The sequence below is a fragment of the Porites lutea genome, chromosome 6 (genome assembly GCF_958299795.1).
Source record: "Porites lutea chromosome 6, jaPorLute2.1, whole genome shotgun sequence".
NCBI classification, from domain to species: domain Eukaryota; kingdom Metazoa; phylum Cnidaria; class Anthozoa; order Scleractinia; family Poritidae; genus Porites; species Porites lutea.
The window spans coordinates 12,012,442-12,026,750 of record NC_133206.1 but is presented as its reverse complement, the minus strand read 5'-3'; the positions used below and the strand labels follow the sequence as shown (position 1 = coordinate 12,026,750).

The window sequence follows — 14,309 nt, the reverse complement described above, 5'->3', positions numbered from 1 at the left end:
AATATATCTACCTTACTCATCAATAAACAAATTATTTCGATTTATTGTATTTAAATTCACCCTTGGATCCACTCTTGGGGAAATAAGTCAGAAGAAGTGTATTATCACGGTATTATTCATCCGTGAACTTCAAGGTGATTTGTTTCGTTCCCCAAGCTTGGGTGCCAAGTATATCTACAATATCTACGGATTTTAATGGTATCCCTGTGTCCCACGTTATAGCGAACATTGTAAGCAACTATGTATGTTTGTAAGTTAAACAGGGTATGAAATTACTCCACATGTTTTTCAAACTGCAAAGGGTCTTTATTAGTGAAACACCAAAACTAAATTGAATTCCACTTTGATTACCACGAAGGGGTAGCTTAGTTGATACGTAGAAAGATGGTCTGCGCGAGTTCGATCCCGGGCGCCTGACCTATACTCAGTTTTCTAAAAGCACTAAGAAAGAAGTTGTGGCTTGGATGACCACCTAGAAATGACAGTCCTGTCCAGTGGCGGATCCAGGGGAGGGGCCCGGGGGTCCAGGGCCCCTCCCTTATCAAAGGGTCTGGATGACCGCCCTCCCCCCCCCCCCCCGCCTTATCTCAAGGTCTGGATCGGGCACTACTGTTTCCCCAAAGAGATCTATCAACAGAGTGGACATTCCTTTTACCTGTTCCCAATGTCGCTCTCTGAGGCCAGGATTACAAATAATCTGCAAGAGTGGGATGTGAACTTTGAACTTGTCGATCTTGCTTTTGACGCTATCAGCCACTCTTCTTGGTCCTGGAGCATCTCCGAAGGTTTTGGTCAGTTTCAACACTGTCCTGTACATGCCGCCAATTTCCTCTTCAACCTCTTCTGAGTTAATGTCAGTAAATGGCCCTTTTGAAAGCAAACAGAAGTAGAATGATTAGTCGTCCTATAGAAGACTTGCGCTCTCTGTTCTGCTGTACGGCGAGGAAACTTGGAGTGCAAAGACCACTAACGGTGCTTAAGTCGGTGTTTTAACAAAACGGAACTTAAGCAACGACGACTGCGATGGCAACGAGAATGGCAAAATAACAACTTTGCACGTGCATCGCGCCTTTTTGGAACATTTCTTAACTGTCGTTGTACGACTACAACGTGAAAGTGCCAAATTTCACGCTTTGTCGAGGACGGGAACACTAAACAATCATTTTCTTTTCGTTTTCCTGAACTTTGATACAATCCTTCAACTCCAAAAAAATATGCCAACATCTGACGAATTAAACGAGATGGAATAAGCGCGATTAAGTTTGAGGCAGCGCGAATTCACTTTTTAAGTGACGTTTTCGTAGCCGTGGCCGTGGCCGTTGTCTTTGCTTAAGCTCCCTAATATCACTGTATATGGAGAATCTGTGAGGTTAAATGGATAGACTTGACCTCTACCGAGAAAAAATCGAATGACCAGGAAAACAAGGACTTCGCTTTTAGTCACTAACTTACAGGTATATCATCTCAGGCTTAAAAGGCATTAATTGCTATATTTACATGGGCGGTACGTATGCCACGCAGGCACTATTAGAACTGTAAGTGCTTTTTATTTCATGCTTCACGTCTTTCATTGCCGGATCTAATATTTCCAGTTGCTCTATTTACTGAACGTTTACCCAGCCTGTTTGAAATGTTGAATGTGACTACTTATCTTTACTAATACATAATGTAACTGCGTTTTGCCGGTCAGCCAACTTCATTACTTTATAAAAGGACAGTCTCAAGGCTTACCGTTAAGCCAGGCTTCATGTTTGTTATGGAAAGACAAGGCTGTTCTCCATAGCTTATCATAAGGTTCTTTGTAAGCCATCATAGTTTGGAGAATCGGGAACTGTGTGGCCTCAAACTCTAACAATTCTTCTTCTGTATTCACTTGCTACAAAGCAAAGTATAACAACATCAGTAAACAAAATAAAGAATATTACAGCTACATCTTTCTAATTTCATTAACCCTTTCACTGCCAGAGTGCTTGATGGAGTTTTGTAAGGTAGCTCTAACTTTTGAGTCTGTGGACGAAACCCTATTGAGTGACCATTCAAATGAAACCTCTCTACCTGTACTTACACATGGTGCTACTTGTTTTTCAAAATTTCACAAAATGAAATTTGGGATTTTTTTGTCGAATTTTACCTTTGGCCACATTTGGCAGTGAAAGGTCTAACACGCCTTTAATAAGACATAACCGGGTTACCTCAAGCCTCTGTTTCAAAGCGAGGCTAAGTACCAAACCACTGAGTTGAAAATGATTTTTCATTCCCATACAGTTGAACCTCGTTATAACAGGTAAAAATTTGCACTTAGCCTCGTTTTGAAAGTGAGGGTTTTTTGAACTCGGAAATAGCCTTTTTTTATAGCCACACAACACACTTCAATCACTGCTGATCCGAGCATAGTCTTTTTTACGCAGCCGTTGTTGACTGAGGAGGAGCTTGCGTGACGGGACAAAAAAAGCTGGGTAGGACACTAATCCTAGCAGTATTAAAGTAGGACACTTGATACAGCTGTACATAAGAAGGAGTAGTACATGTAAATGATCAAGCATGCCATGTGTCTCTTCGTAGCTCAGTAAGAGTAGCCTGAGTAGCTGGCGGGACTTGTCGCTCGTGGCTGTAAACGAAGATCACAAAAGCAGCCAATACGCGAAAAGAATGGAGATGACTGAAATAGAGATCTCGCTGCAATTTTCTCTAACAGTGGCTTAGCACAAAAAAAAACACTCCCACATTCCCACCTTATCAGCTAGGAAAGCTAAAGAGGAGTTGTTCATTCAGTTTAAATCCCGCAGAAAAAACTCGTTTCTTTCCTTCTTCCATGCTTCTGATATGAGGAATAATATATCTCCTCCGTTCGAGTTAATGAATTCTAATGAAACTACCGAACATGACTCATTATTTAAAACCTGAGTAATGCAGTGTAATTTTAACTTACAATTAGTTCTTCTTGTGCATTTTTCAGTGCTTCTTCAAGTTCATCAAGTTTCTCAACATTCTTTTTCATTTCATCTACTGCCATAATCTAAAATCAAAAGAGAAACAACGTGAACATTCGAAGAAAACTATAAAATGAAAGATAAAAACACACAATATTCACGTCACTCAAAAATAAACAGTTATTTGAGATGGAATCCATTAGGAAATTAAGTAATTATAAATTTCATTGGACAAAAACCTTGTGCCAGAATAATTTCAATCATATTGCATTCTTGTTTACAACTTTTCGAGGGCTATAAACTTGAAAAGTGTACGAAAGAATGCGATGTGGCTTAAAATGTTCTGGTACAAGGTTTTTGTCCACTGAAAATTAAAATTACTCAATTTCCTGGTGGTTTCCGTCTTAATCACTTGCCTCTTTCTTTCTAAATGCTTCAACTTCTTTATTGTAACCATTAAGTTTATCTTCAAATGCCTTGACCCTGGACAAAAAATAAAGAAAGACTAATTACGATGACGTTTTCTATATAAGGTTATATGATCTGCGAGCGATGAGATGGATCGTAGACTGTCTAGCCAAAAAACTGCGAGAGGGGTGGGGGTAGGGAGAGAGGGAAGGTTCCCTCACTCTCCCCCTCTTCCTTCCTTTTGCCTTTTTCCTCTCCGCTCTCCATTTCGCGCCACCCTCGACTATCTGGACGCCTAGAAAAGGCTAGATGGGTAGTCTCGCAATGACCTTTCCTGCTGCACAGCGTGGAAGACTAACTGTTACGTAAAATTTTTCAAGACATGCAAGCCATTAGTATGACCTTTACAGTTCCTTAAGTGATAGTTTTAACAGAACTTTAAGGATCCAAAATCTCATCATCTGAATTTGCGAGCTACTAAAATTTTCACATTGCCGCGATCCCAGCTAATCTCCTCCTAACAAAAAATTCTAAAGGAACTCTGACCGGTCCACAAAGTAGCTATTTTGATGAACTTGGTACCAAGATCTGCTATGATGTTTACTTCTCCAGTGATCATAGAATTTGCCAAATTCGCAAAACAGCCAAAAGAAAAAGAGCTTTTCGTTACACTGCAAAATAATATTCACTTACTTTCTCTTGACCTCATCCATCGCCAGATCCTTTCTATGTCCAATCCTGTTTTTGCTAAGCTCAAAGATCTTTTGAATGTGCTCAGGCCAGTGGAAAACAGTGCTGTTCAATTTCAGATCCTCGTCTGAAATGCAAGTGCGATGTTTTGTTAATGCTTACTAATTAAATAAAAGTTACAGTTCCACAACTATAAATGTAACCCAAAAATAAGTCAATAGGTATGGAGAATGATGGTTTTTTGCTTCGTAAGTGGCACAGGCGACTGTGAAAATAAAACTCGGAGTTCTTCCAACGCGGGGAGTCAAACACACACACACACTGGTTACAAGAACAGATGCTCTACCACTGAGTAACAGGAGGGTGAGCGGTCGTTTTGCCCACGAGTCGTCTCGCTAACGTCCCTTTCGCTAACGACTTATGTCGTTCCGCTGAGAAGTGGAACGAACGCTGCTCATGTATATGCTTCGTTCTTTCAGCCATGATACAAAAAAGTGCGATACGCACGTATATACCTCGTTCTTTCAGCCACTGATCAGGCGAAAGCACTTAGGGAACCGACACAACACGTACGCGAAACGACGTCAGAAGTTAGCGAACAGGACGTTGGCGAAACGACTCGTAGGCGAAACGACCGTAGACGAACAGGAGACTTCATGGGTGAACTCTACCAGTAAGTTAGGAAATATCAAATGAGTAAAAAAGGGTAACATACATGGAAGTGTGGCATATTCCAGTAAAAACAACAATCTCTCCCCGGCCTCATCAACAGCAGTCTGCAAATTAACTACAGTAACAGAACTGGCGTTCTCCAAGAATTGTGTCAGAGCAACCAAGTCACTTGTGTTGTCAGGCATCTCTTGGACTTTGTCTGAAATCTCATCGTAGGATCTACACAGTCTACAAATACAAGTACAAATAACTTTGAATTAGCTTTTATCATTATCATTATTAATTTTTAGCTGTTAATTTTCCTGTTTTCATTTTTTTCGTAAACCTACAACTGTCTCAGACGGTTAGACAGATAACTAACAAATTGCTGAGATCAAAGACCATAACCAAATTTCAAGTTGAAAACTATTTTATTTGTGGCATGCAAGAAAAACGTTTGATTTTCACTTATTTCTACTTTGTCATTTCTACTTTTTTGCTTTCACTTATAAAACTGAAATGTTCTAAAAAAGACTGATGATGGAGAGCTTCAGTGGTTATTTCAAGTTGACGTCTATTATCTTAAGATGGTGCATTTGATTAGTGGAAAGTGTCACACTTCAAACAAGTTTACCCTCTGTTTTTATCTCTGTTCTGATCTACAACATAATGGATCATTTTGTCAGCCAGACGTGCAGCTCGGGCAGACAACTCTTGATTGACATCATCGCAGTTTAAGCAGAGCATGTTTAGGGGAACAGTAATATGCAACGAAGCAATTTCCTTGGAGAGATTCTGATAAGAATCAATTTTCTGGGGGAGAGAAGGAAAATACATGGTTAAGTTCTGAGAGAGATGGTGAGAGTTCAGTCACCAACAGCAATTGTTCCGGTGCAAGACTACTAGTCAAGTATGTTGGCAACGTGATGTGAAGGTCTAAAAATGCCATTAGTTGAGACTTTGCTGCTGCCACAGGTGTATACAAAACCTGGGCTGGGCCATGGCCCACCCTAAACTTTGTAATTCGGCCAGAATAAAATGCAAAACGCGAAATCAATGTTGAAAAGCCTGAGCAAGGCAAAAGAAAAAAGTTAAATGAAATTGACATACCGGTAAACAATACTAGGCATACTAACAAAGGTAATTATTATCAGAAAGAAGCTAAGCCAAAAATTTGCTTACACCCTGCTACGACAGACATTGGCATTGTGCTAGATAAAGAGGCTGACTGTACCTGAATAATAAACCTATATCTTCACATTTTATAATATCAATGCAACATTCAGGAAAAAAAAACAGTACCTTGGACAAGGCAAGCAGTACAGGCTCATCTTGAATGAAAGCATTTATTTCTGTTTCTGCTTTGTTGTTAAGCAAATCTTGATACTTCTTGTATGTATTCAAGTACCTATCAAATAAAAAGAATTGTTGCATATATCCCCACCTCAACACTATGCAGTAGAAAAAAAAATATGGCAATATCAGTAAGTAGTATTTATCCTTTCACTCCTGAAAGAAGGCAAAGTGAGACAGTTTACTAAAAATGCAAATTTCCTTTTTTAGTACAAAACGTAGGAAATAGATAGTACTATGCAAAAGTTCTTCCAAAGAGGTTTCATTAAAATGGTAACATTATTGGAATTTGTCCACAGAATGAATAGTGAAACAGTGGATGCCCTAGACAATTTTGCGCTGGATAGTACAGAATGTAGAAAAAGGAGACCGCAGAGGCAGGATGGAGGTTGTGGGACCAAGTCAGAGCTTGTTTGAGGGATAGGGAAGGTTGGTGGAGAGGTGTGAAGGCCAAATGGCAACAGGATGCAAAGAGGCAAGGTAGGCAGGGAGGTGACAAATAATCTTGACATATATGTGGTCTAAGAGTGAAAAAGTTAAATTTAACAACAAGTTGTGGGACCAAGTCCGTGCTTGTTTGACGAAAAGGGAAGATTGGCGGAGAAGTGTTTAAGGCCTCATGGCAACAGAAGAAGAGGCGAAGTAGTTAAAGAAGTGGCAAATAATCTTGCCATAAATAATGTGGTCTAGGAGTGAAAAAGTTAAATGTAACAACAACTACTTTTGTGGTCCCACTGTGTTGAGTTTGAACACATCCACTGCCTCATTCATATGGTCTTGAACCAGCGCTTCTTCAACATGAACTGAACGAAGAAACAATTTCTTGTCTTTCATATCAGGGAACAGTTCAATTTCAACCTAAAGAAAAAGATAGAATATACAAAATTAATGATATCTCAGTCACAATTGAAAAACCCATACTACATTGTAACTCTTTGATAAAGACAAAGTAGCCGCCCCTAGAATCTGGAACATTTTACCGAAGGACATTAGGAAACAGGACAACTATTATACTTTTAAGAAACAGCTTAAGACTTATTATTTTAAACTTGCATACAATTTTTAATTATACATAGGTGTATATTAATTTTACTCTCTTTTTTATGAATTTTAATGAAACATATAACATTTGTTTTAGTTATAATTATTGTAAGTAATAGGTTAAGTACTAAATAATTAAGTTAGGTGTCATTTACAGATATATTCATGTTTAATTCGATAATTAACATATTTTTTAGTTAGTTTTAATAGTTTGTAATGCGCATTTGATCATATATGTTAATTTGCACAATACCAAATAATAAAATAATATTATTATTATTATATTACAATAATAGACCCTTTTACCGATACGGCAGCCATATTTAATTAATTTGATTTAAGGAGTATTATAGGATGCCCAGGGGGCATGAGCCCATTTCGTTTGTATTTTCGAGCGCTTTTCGGGACATTTTTTCTTAAAGTTTTCTTAGAATAAGATTGTAATGGGAAAAAAGATCTTTGTGCCGTGTTTGGATGTAATAATGATAGCCTTTCCTCCGAGAAATATACAGTGAAAGACCATGTTTTTAATAGAAAATCAAAAATCAAATTAATTCAATATGGCCGCCATATGGGTAAAAAGGTCTATTGCATCTTTTTTCTTAATATCTTATTGTGCTATGGTTTTCACCACTAGTTAATCCTAAATATGAGTTATTATGGACCAGGCCCCGCTTGTACAAATGTTGGATAGCGCTATCCAGCAGATAAATCACTATCCAGCTGATAAGTATTTGGGAAACCAACTGCACTATCCACTGGATAGAGATTTATCCAGTGGATAGTGTTATCCACCTTTTGAACAACTGGGGCCAGGTGTACCGATTAATTTTTTACTTTGGAGTTTTACATCTTTCAAAGTGTTGTAGCAGAACACATTTTAACTTCAATTATGCTGCTCAAGAAGTTTGCGGTACTACAAAGCAATTATTTTTAATCAGTTAAATATAGTTCCTTGAACAGCCCAAAAAAGGTTCTCTAGAAACTCTGTAAGTGATTTACCCTTGGTAGCTCTGCTGCATTTTGCACAATATCTGTCACAAGTCTGAGCAGGATATCACGCAGTTCTCTGAATGGAGGGTCAAACGTCAACTTGCCACCATCAATCTTCAGCTGAACTGTCATGATCTGGCAGACAAAGGAAGTTCATAAATGAGTCAAAGTTCAAGAAACCATGTTGAAGTCCAAAAACATTGTCACTGACTGGAGTGGGCCGTTTTTATCATGCCATTAATTCTTGCAACATTTCACACTGATTCAACATTAACCCCTAAAAAGAGAAATCTTATGCTGATAACCACTGCATGGAGCTCAAAACCTTCCATGATGGATTGGAACTTCACAACATAGCTCAGAGGTTTGTTTAACACTATTGGTTCCTGGCACTAATGAATTATAATAATAATAATTATTATTATTATTATTATTATTTATAATTAAGAATATTGCCCACTACCATACCGCACCATGAACCCTGCTTTATTAATCACATACCTCAGTTTTGACATACTCCAAGTCAGAATAAGTTTCTCCAAAATCATTCCCATTCTAGAGAAAACAATTATTCACAGTGTCATTATCAAGATAAATAACAAAAAACTTCTGTTAGTAGGCACTAAATAAAAGAAGTAAGTTTCACGATCATAGTCAAGACAATAAGCTAGCAACTTTGCACCATCTCTAGCTATAATCATGGACAAAACCTTGAAACAAATTTGCATTTGTGCAGCTTTTTTAAAACCACATATGCCCTTACCTTCCCCACACACCACAAACAAAATTGGAAGTGTGTATCCCAAATTTTTGCTGAGTTTCAACATTGTATAGGGTGGGAAAAACTGCCAGATATTTTCAAAAAGGTTGCACCATTTACGAGGGCACTCAGAAATTACAGATAATAGTATCACAAATGCTGCATCACTGTCACAAGGACTTTTGTCCAGGTTAAAAGTTAAGAAGTAGTTACCTTGTAGAAACTTAAAAAGCTGACAAAGTCTGCAAGGGAGTTGATAACAAGGCTGCGAAGCTGAGTGGACATGAGTGCTGCAAGACATGCAAAGAACTGCTGTACAAGGATGGTAGAATCACCCTCTGAGTTGGGAACCAAGTGCATCCATTCCTGGCGCTCATCAATAAGGATTTTTGCACATGCTGGAATCCATCTATAAATAATCAATCAGATGTAATAGTCCATCACAGTGACATCACAATCTGAGATAGCAAACCAATCGCATTGCTTGAAACACCAAGATTACTAAGTGTCACTAAATATCATTGTAAGGAATCTATATAAAGGGACAATTTCAGCAGTTTGGGTTTGTGCAGGTAAACCATTGGACATGTTTAGAATTTTATTGTAGAAAACTTTCTTCTTTTAAACTGTATTTTCAGATAAACTAATGCATTAATTTAACATGAAAAATCATGCCAGAGGTGCAAGAGGCACACTCCTTACTCTTGACACATCTCCCTTGAGTTCAAAAATTTCCAGTGTGATCATAAAGAAAGATAAAACTCAAAACTGTTAAGCCCTCCTTCATGTATACTTACGTTCTTTTGAGAAATTCTCTTGTTGTTGCACACTGCTGTTTGACAAGGGATTCAAACTCTGTAGGAGTAACAGGGAGGCCAGAGGCAAGCAGCTTTTCACCATCAACAAACCTAACATCACAGAATCTTAATAAAACACAACAGAGAATTAATGATTAAAAATCACCACTTTGGTCTCAAAAGTAACCTAAGGCACAACATTATTAAACCTGCTACCTGAGATTCAAAAATTCTTTAGACTACCTTGAGCAGGGAGAGGGGGGAAATTAATGTTAACAAGCAAACGAAAACACCCTTCTTAAGTTTTAGCCATCACAAATGAACAATCCCCGATTTAATATTAACAATTATTACTGGACCAGGTTGAGTAAAATATTGTGATTTGTCAGTGGGTAACAAGACAATCTGCCATTTTCACACAAGAACGATCGAAAGAAGGAGAAAAGAGTGGTTTCATTTACACATGACCAGAATATTATTTGCAGCCAAACACAGTTGGATGACATTGCGCAGGAGCAAACCATTATTTGCAGGTCACGTGGTGGGCTCTAGGCCAATGAAAAGGAAGAAAAATTTGTATCCCATGATAATGTCACTTGATTAATTCTGGAAGCAGTCATCATCTCACTTCAGCAGTCAATGAGACTGACTGACATCACTCTGTTTCACCACTGAGTCTTATACAGTATGTCTGTAAATCTGTCCACAACTTTTACACATTAAAAATAAAACCACTTACCGGTCATACCAAAGGTTCTGAATTTTCATCATCACTGGATTTGTAATGAACAGATTCTTTGTGCAGGACTCTTTTGCTAAATGATATGTGTTTCGCCATGGAACAGGTGCTCTCACAGTCCTGAAGAAGAAACAAAACATCAACATCCAGAAATCATCATCAACAACATCATCATTCAACATATGGAAATTTTTTGACATTATAGCTAGCTAGTCGAACTGCTCTCTGGTAACTTTGGCCAAAAATCTCCAAAATTATCAAAAATGTTGTTTTCAAGGCCAGCACCATTTGAGCTTTTGTTCCTAGTGCAAACTTACAGCCTTAAAAAATCAGGCATGGTAAGAACACAAATTTCAAGACTGCTCCTATGGTTTAAAAGATCTTATCAGCCCGACAAGTTAGGAATCAAAGTTCTACATGACTAAAAAACTAATTATGTCACAAGTGGTATCGGGAAGGTAGTTCCACATGGGCGTTTGTGGAGTAGTTGAGGTGTTAATGTATTTAAAAAATCGTAGTTTTATAGAGGGTACATGTATGCCTTCAAAAACTAAGGCCTCAAACCAGAAACTTTGATGAAGTCAAAAGACAGCCAATATAAAACGTCCTTCATACAAAAGCATATTATGGTAAATATTTCACCTGGACACCACATCTATTTTATAGTGAAATTATAGGTTTTAGGGAAGATAGAAGAAAATAATAGAATAATAAGTAAATACCTCAGTGGAAAAACTTTTGGTGTTTCTTTGATGTGTAATCTTTGTCTTTCACATGGATCCATTAGTATGTAATCAACTGCAAAATTAGGGGAAGCAATGGTCATTATCTGTTAATACAAATAACAATTTTATTTGTTTCTGGGGGTAACACTACAGTTTTGTTGTGTACCTTGATTTGTGGCTAACAAATAAATTACAAAAAGTGGTAACTAGATTTGTGGCCAACAAATTACAAAAAGTGATGACTATTAACAACCAATTAAATGTAACAAGTAAGGAATAAATTGCCTGTGAGGTGTTAAACTATTATTTTGCTGTTTATGAGAATGACCGAGGAGCTGTAATTGCAGCCCTACTAAGAACTTCTAAATTTAAGCAAGCAGCTAGAGCCACGCATATTTGAACCTTTCAAATCAGAAATAAGCTTTAAGATACATACTTACCGGTAGCCATAAAATGCGCCTTTAATACAAAATTGGCCATATTCTACCATTCAATGTGAAATAATTATTATTCACTTATTGTTTCATTAAATATGCACAGTTTCTTGATGCTAGAGAAGTGTTCACAAAACACTGACTTATACTGAAAAAAGTTGAGTTAATTTGCTACAAAGGAAAATTTTAAGTTTTCCTCCCAAATTTAGTCATAGGTTTACCTAGTACCTATGTTTATGCAACTCACCGATTGCCTTGCGGACACTGAAGTCATAGTCACTGACCACCTCCTGCTTGAGTTCAGTGACAAGAGGATCAAGTTCTGTATTTCGCCGCAGTTTCTCTGGGATTCTTTTCTGTAGTATTCTTTCCATTACTTCTGGATCTTGGGCTGCCAAAGAATGGTTTGGAACTCCACGAGAAATGTAGTATTCATAGCGCTGAACATAATGAATACACATAGACAAAAATCAATTCACACATCTATAATTATAACTCTCTCACTTAACTTCTAATGAATAATTAACAATTATTCAACAGAGTTGAGCAAAATATCACGATTTGTCAGTAGTGATCAATTATTGGCCGAAGCTGAAGGCTGGATCACCGGGTTTGTTTTTCTAACGAATATCTTCAGGAAGCGAAGCACTCTGCCATTTTCACTTAAGAGCAATCGCAGGAAGGAGAAAAGCATGGTTTCATTTACGCACGAGCAGAATATTATCCGCAGCCAAACAAAGTTGGATGACATTGTGCATGAGCAGACCATTATTTGTAGGCAGTTATTTGCAGGTCACGTGGTGGGCTCTCAGCCAATGAAAAGGAAGAAAAATTTGCAAGGAATGATAATTTTAGGTATTTGATCATTATTTTTTCAAAGATATTAGTTTTCCTACCTCCCCCCTCTCACCCAAGAAGAAAATTAAAGATGCATTTTAGCTGACCCATATGATTTTAGAGTATAATAATGAGGCTTCATGTAATGACACACCCTGCCATCATCATCATCATCATCATCATCATCATATTTTGATAAACCAGGTTATATAGCAAATGGAAGCTTGAAAGCTGATGAGGGTGCTTGTGACGTCATGGGGCTAGCTTTCACTGTGAACAGCCAGCCCCTCAACAATGAACAAACCCCCTAACCCAGCCATGAGTCCCCATACATGCTGAAATATGCTTCAAACACTTATCACATGGAGTGCTCAGAGCATGCACCACAGCAGATGAGAAAAATGCATCCACCTGCTCCAAATCTTAACAGTCTTAACAGAGACCCTGAACCTGCACTCCGCAAACTTCAGCTGGGCATACTGTCAGTCATTCAACTCTGCTAACCAGGAGGTGAACTTAACCAACCATTAATACAAGCACACTATTTCAGCACAGCCCAAATGTAACTCAGGCATTTTCTTAAGTAAAAGCCTGATTAATATGACCATCTTGACTTCTGAAGGCTCATTAGATGGTCACATTAAAAAGGTTTCATTGTGTAGCTGAACAAAAACTGTTTTGTCAAAAGTTAAAACATAATCATTCCAATGGATAAACGTAAAGAAAACTGTTGATATCAGTCATATATTCCCACCTCAAGATCTCGTTTGGAGACTGCCTCATCATCCATGCTTTCCACCGCCTCAAAGGATCTTATAATATCTAACTGTTCTGCGGGTGTCATGGCTCGGCTGGGGGGTAGACTAAAGGCAACATAAAAAAGAAACAATCAGCATGCACTGCAAGTCTTACTGTATTACAGTGAACCATCCTTTATACAGACACCAAATGGCATGTACAAAACACAGGTCACACGTCACTAGTACAGATCACTTTTCTGTTGATAAATAATTGAGACAGATAGTTTTCCCTAAAGCTCAAACACTTGTTTTGGATTGTGATTAAGGCTAGGAGACACTTTTAGAGTTGTATATATTTGACTGTAGCACAGTGACTTGTACTCTAATTAAAACCTGCAGTTGTGACCTGTGACCTGCATTTGTAAAAGATTCAAGTGTCTATGGTATAGTACAACAATGATATTATTTATCCTCGATTCAAATTATATTTTCCTCTGGAACTCATCACTATTCCATACCATATACTTGATACCATACACTTGAGGTGGACTGTGTACACCATGCGGAATAAATCAAGACTGGCGGATATTTTGTCCTCTCCTCTGTTGAACCAATTTACGCCATTTTCATGCAAAATCTCTGATTACATCTAGAGGAGATGTTCTAATGGAGGAGAGCTAGAGATATCTGTGGATTCTGGTATCTTTAAAACTGGGTTAAAAATTACTATTGTCCACAGTAAAGGGGTGTCTATAAGAATTGTATAGTTCTGTATTTCTGTTTTATGCTGATTTCAACTGGCTGCCTGGCTCTGTTAGCCTCTGTGGTTAATCTAGGCAGCCAGGACTCTAGTTTCATTTTCAATATTTCCACCGTTGTAATTTCTGACAAGGTAAGAGAGAGTACAAACAAAGATTTGTTGTTGTTAGGGCATTCCATGACATCTTCGAATGCATGTTTAAAGACAAAAAACATACTTGGGTTTTTCCCCTTCTGATTTACTCCTAGCATGAGGACCAGCCACTCTTTTCCTGGGCAAGGATGCATCTTTTGCTTGACCATGTCAAGGTCATCACTGGTTTTCAAGTATAAACTATTATTATATTTTATATAAATATTTCATAAAGCATTACAAACTCCACCCTTGCCCCCACCTTAAGGGATACTCGCTCCAAAAAGTGGTGTTTTTTGCTACTGGGTCTTGCAACAGC

At 37.9% G+C, this 14,309-nt stretch overlaps 1 protein-coding gene across 1 annotated transcript in view; it reads right to left on the bottom strand.

Annotated features, from left to right (window-relative positions):
• The window catches only part of LOC140941028 (dynein axonemal heavy chain 3-like), a 62,581-nt gene that overhangs the window by 45,478 nt on the left and 2,794 nt on the right, over positions 1-14,309 (bottom strand). The window contains exons 4-21 of the mRNA XM_073389975.1: positions 14,076-14,151; positions 13,113-13,221; positions 11,769-11,961; positions 11,085-11,160; positions 10,363-10,482; positions 9,624-9,749; positions 9,040-9,235; positions 8,568-8,621; positions 8,076-8,201; positions 6,754-6,890; positions 5,982-6,087; positions 5,314-5,492; positions 4,744-4,928; positions 4,032-4,155; positions 3,347-3,413; positions 2,930-3,016; positions 1,732-1,876; positions 656-867 (exon numbers count right to left, since the gene is read on the bottom strand). Of these exons, the coding sequence (XP_073246076.1) occupies positions 656-867; positions 1,732-1,876; positions 2,930-3,016; positions 3,347-3,413; positions 4,032-4,155; positions 4,744-4,928; positions 5,314-5,492; positions 5,982-6,087; positions 6,754-6,890; positions 8,076-8,201; positions 8,568-8,621; positions 9,040-9,235; positions 9,624-9,749; positions 10,363-10,482; positions 11,085-11,160; positions 11,769-11,961; positions 13,113-13,221; positions 14,076-14,151 (2,318 nt within the window). The remainder of the gene's footprint in view (positions 1-655; positions 868-1,731; positions 1,877-2,929; positions 3,017-3,346; positions 3,414-4,031; positions 4,156-4,743; positions 4,929-5,313; positions 5,493-5,981; positions 6,088-6,753; positions 6,891-8,075; positions 8,202-8,567; positions 8,622-9,039; positions 9,236-9,623; positions 9,750-10,362; positions 10,483-11,084; positions 11,161-11,768; positions 11,962-13,112; positions 13,222-14,075; positions 14,152-14,309) is intronic.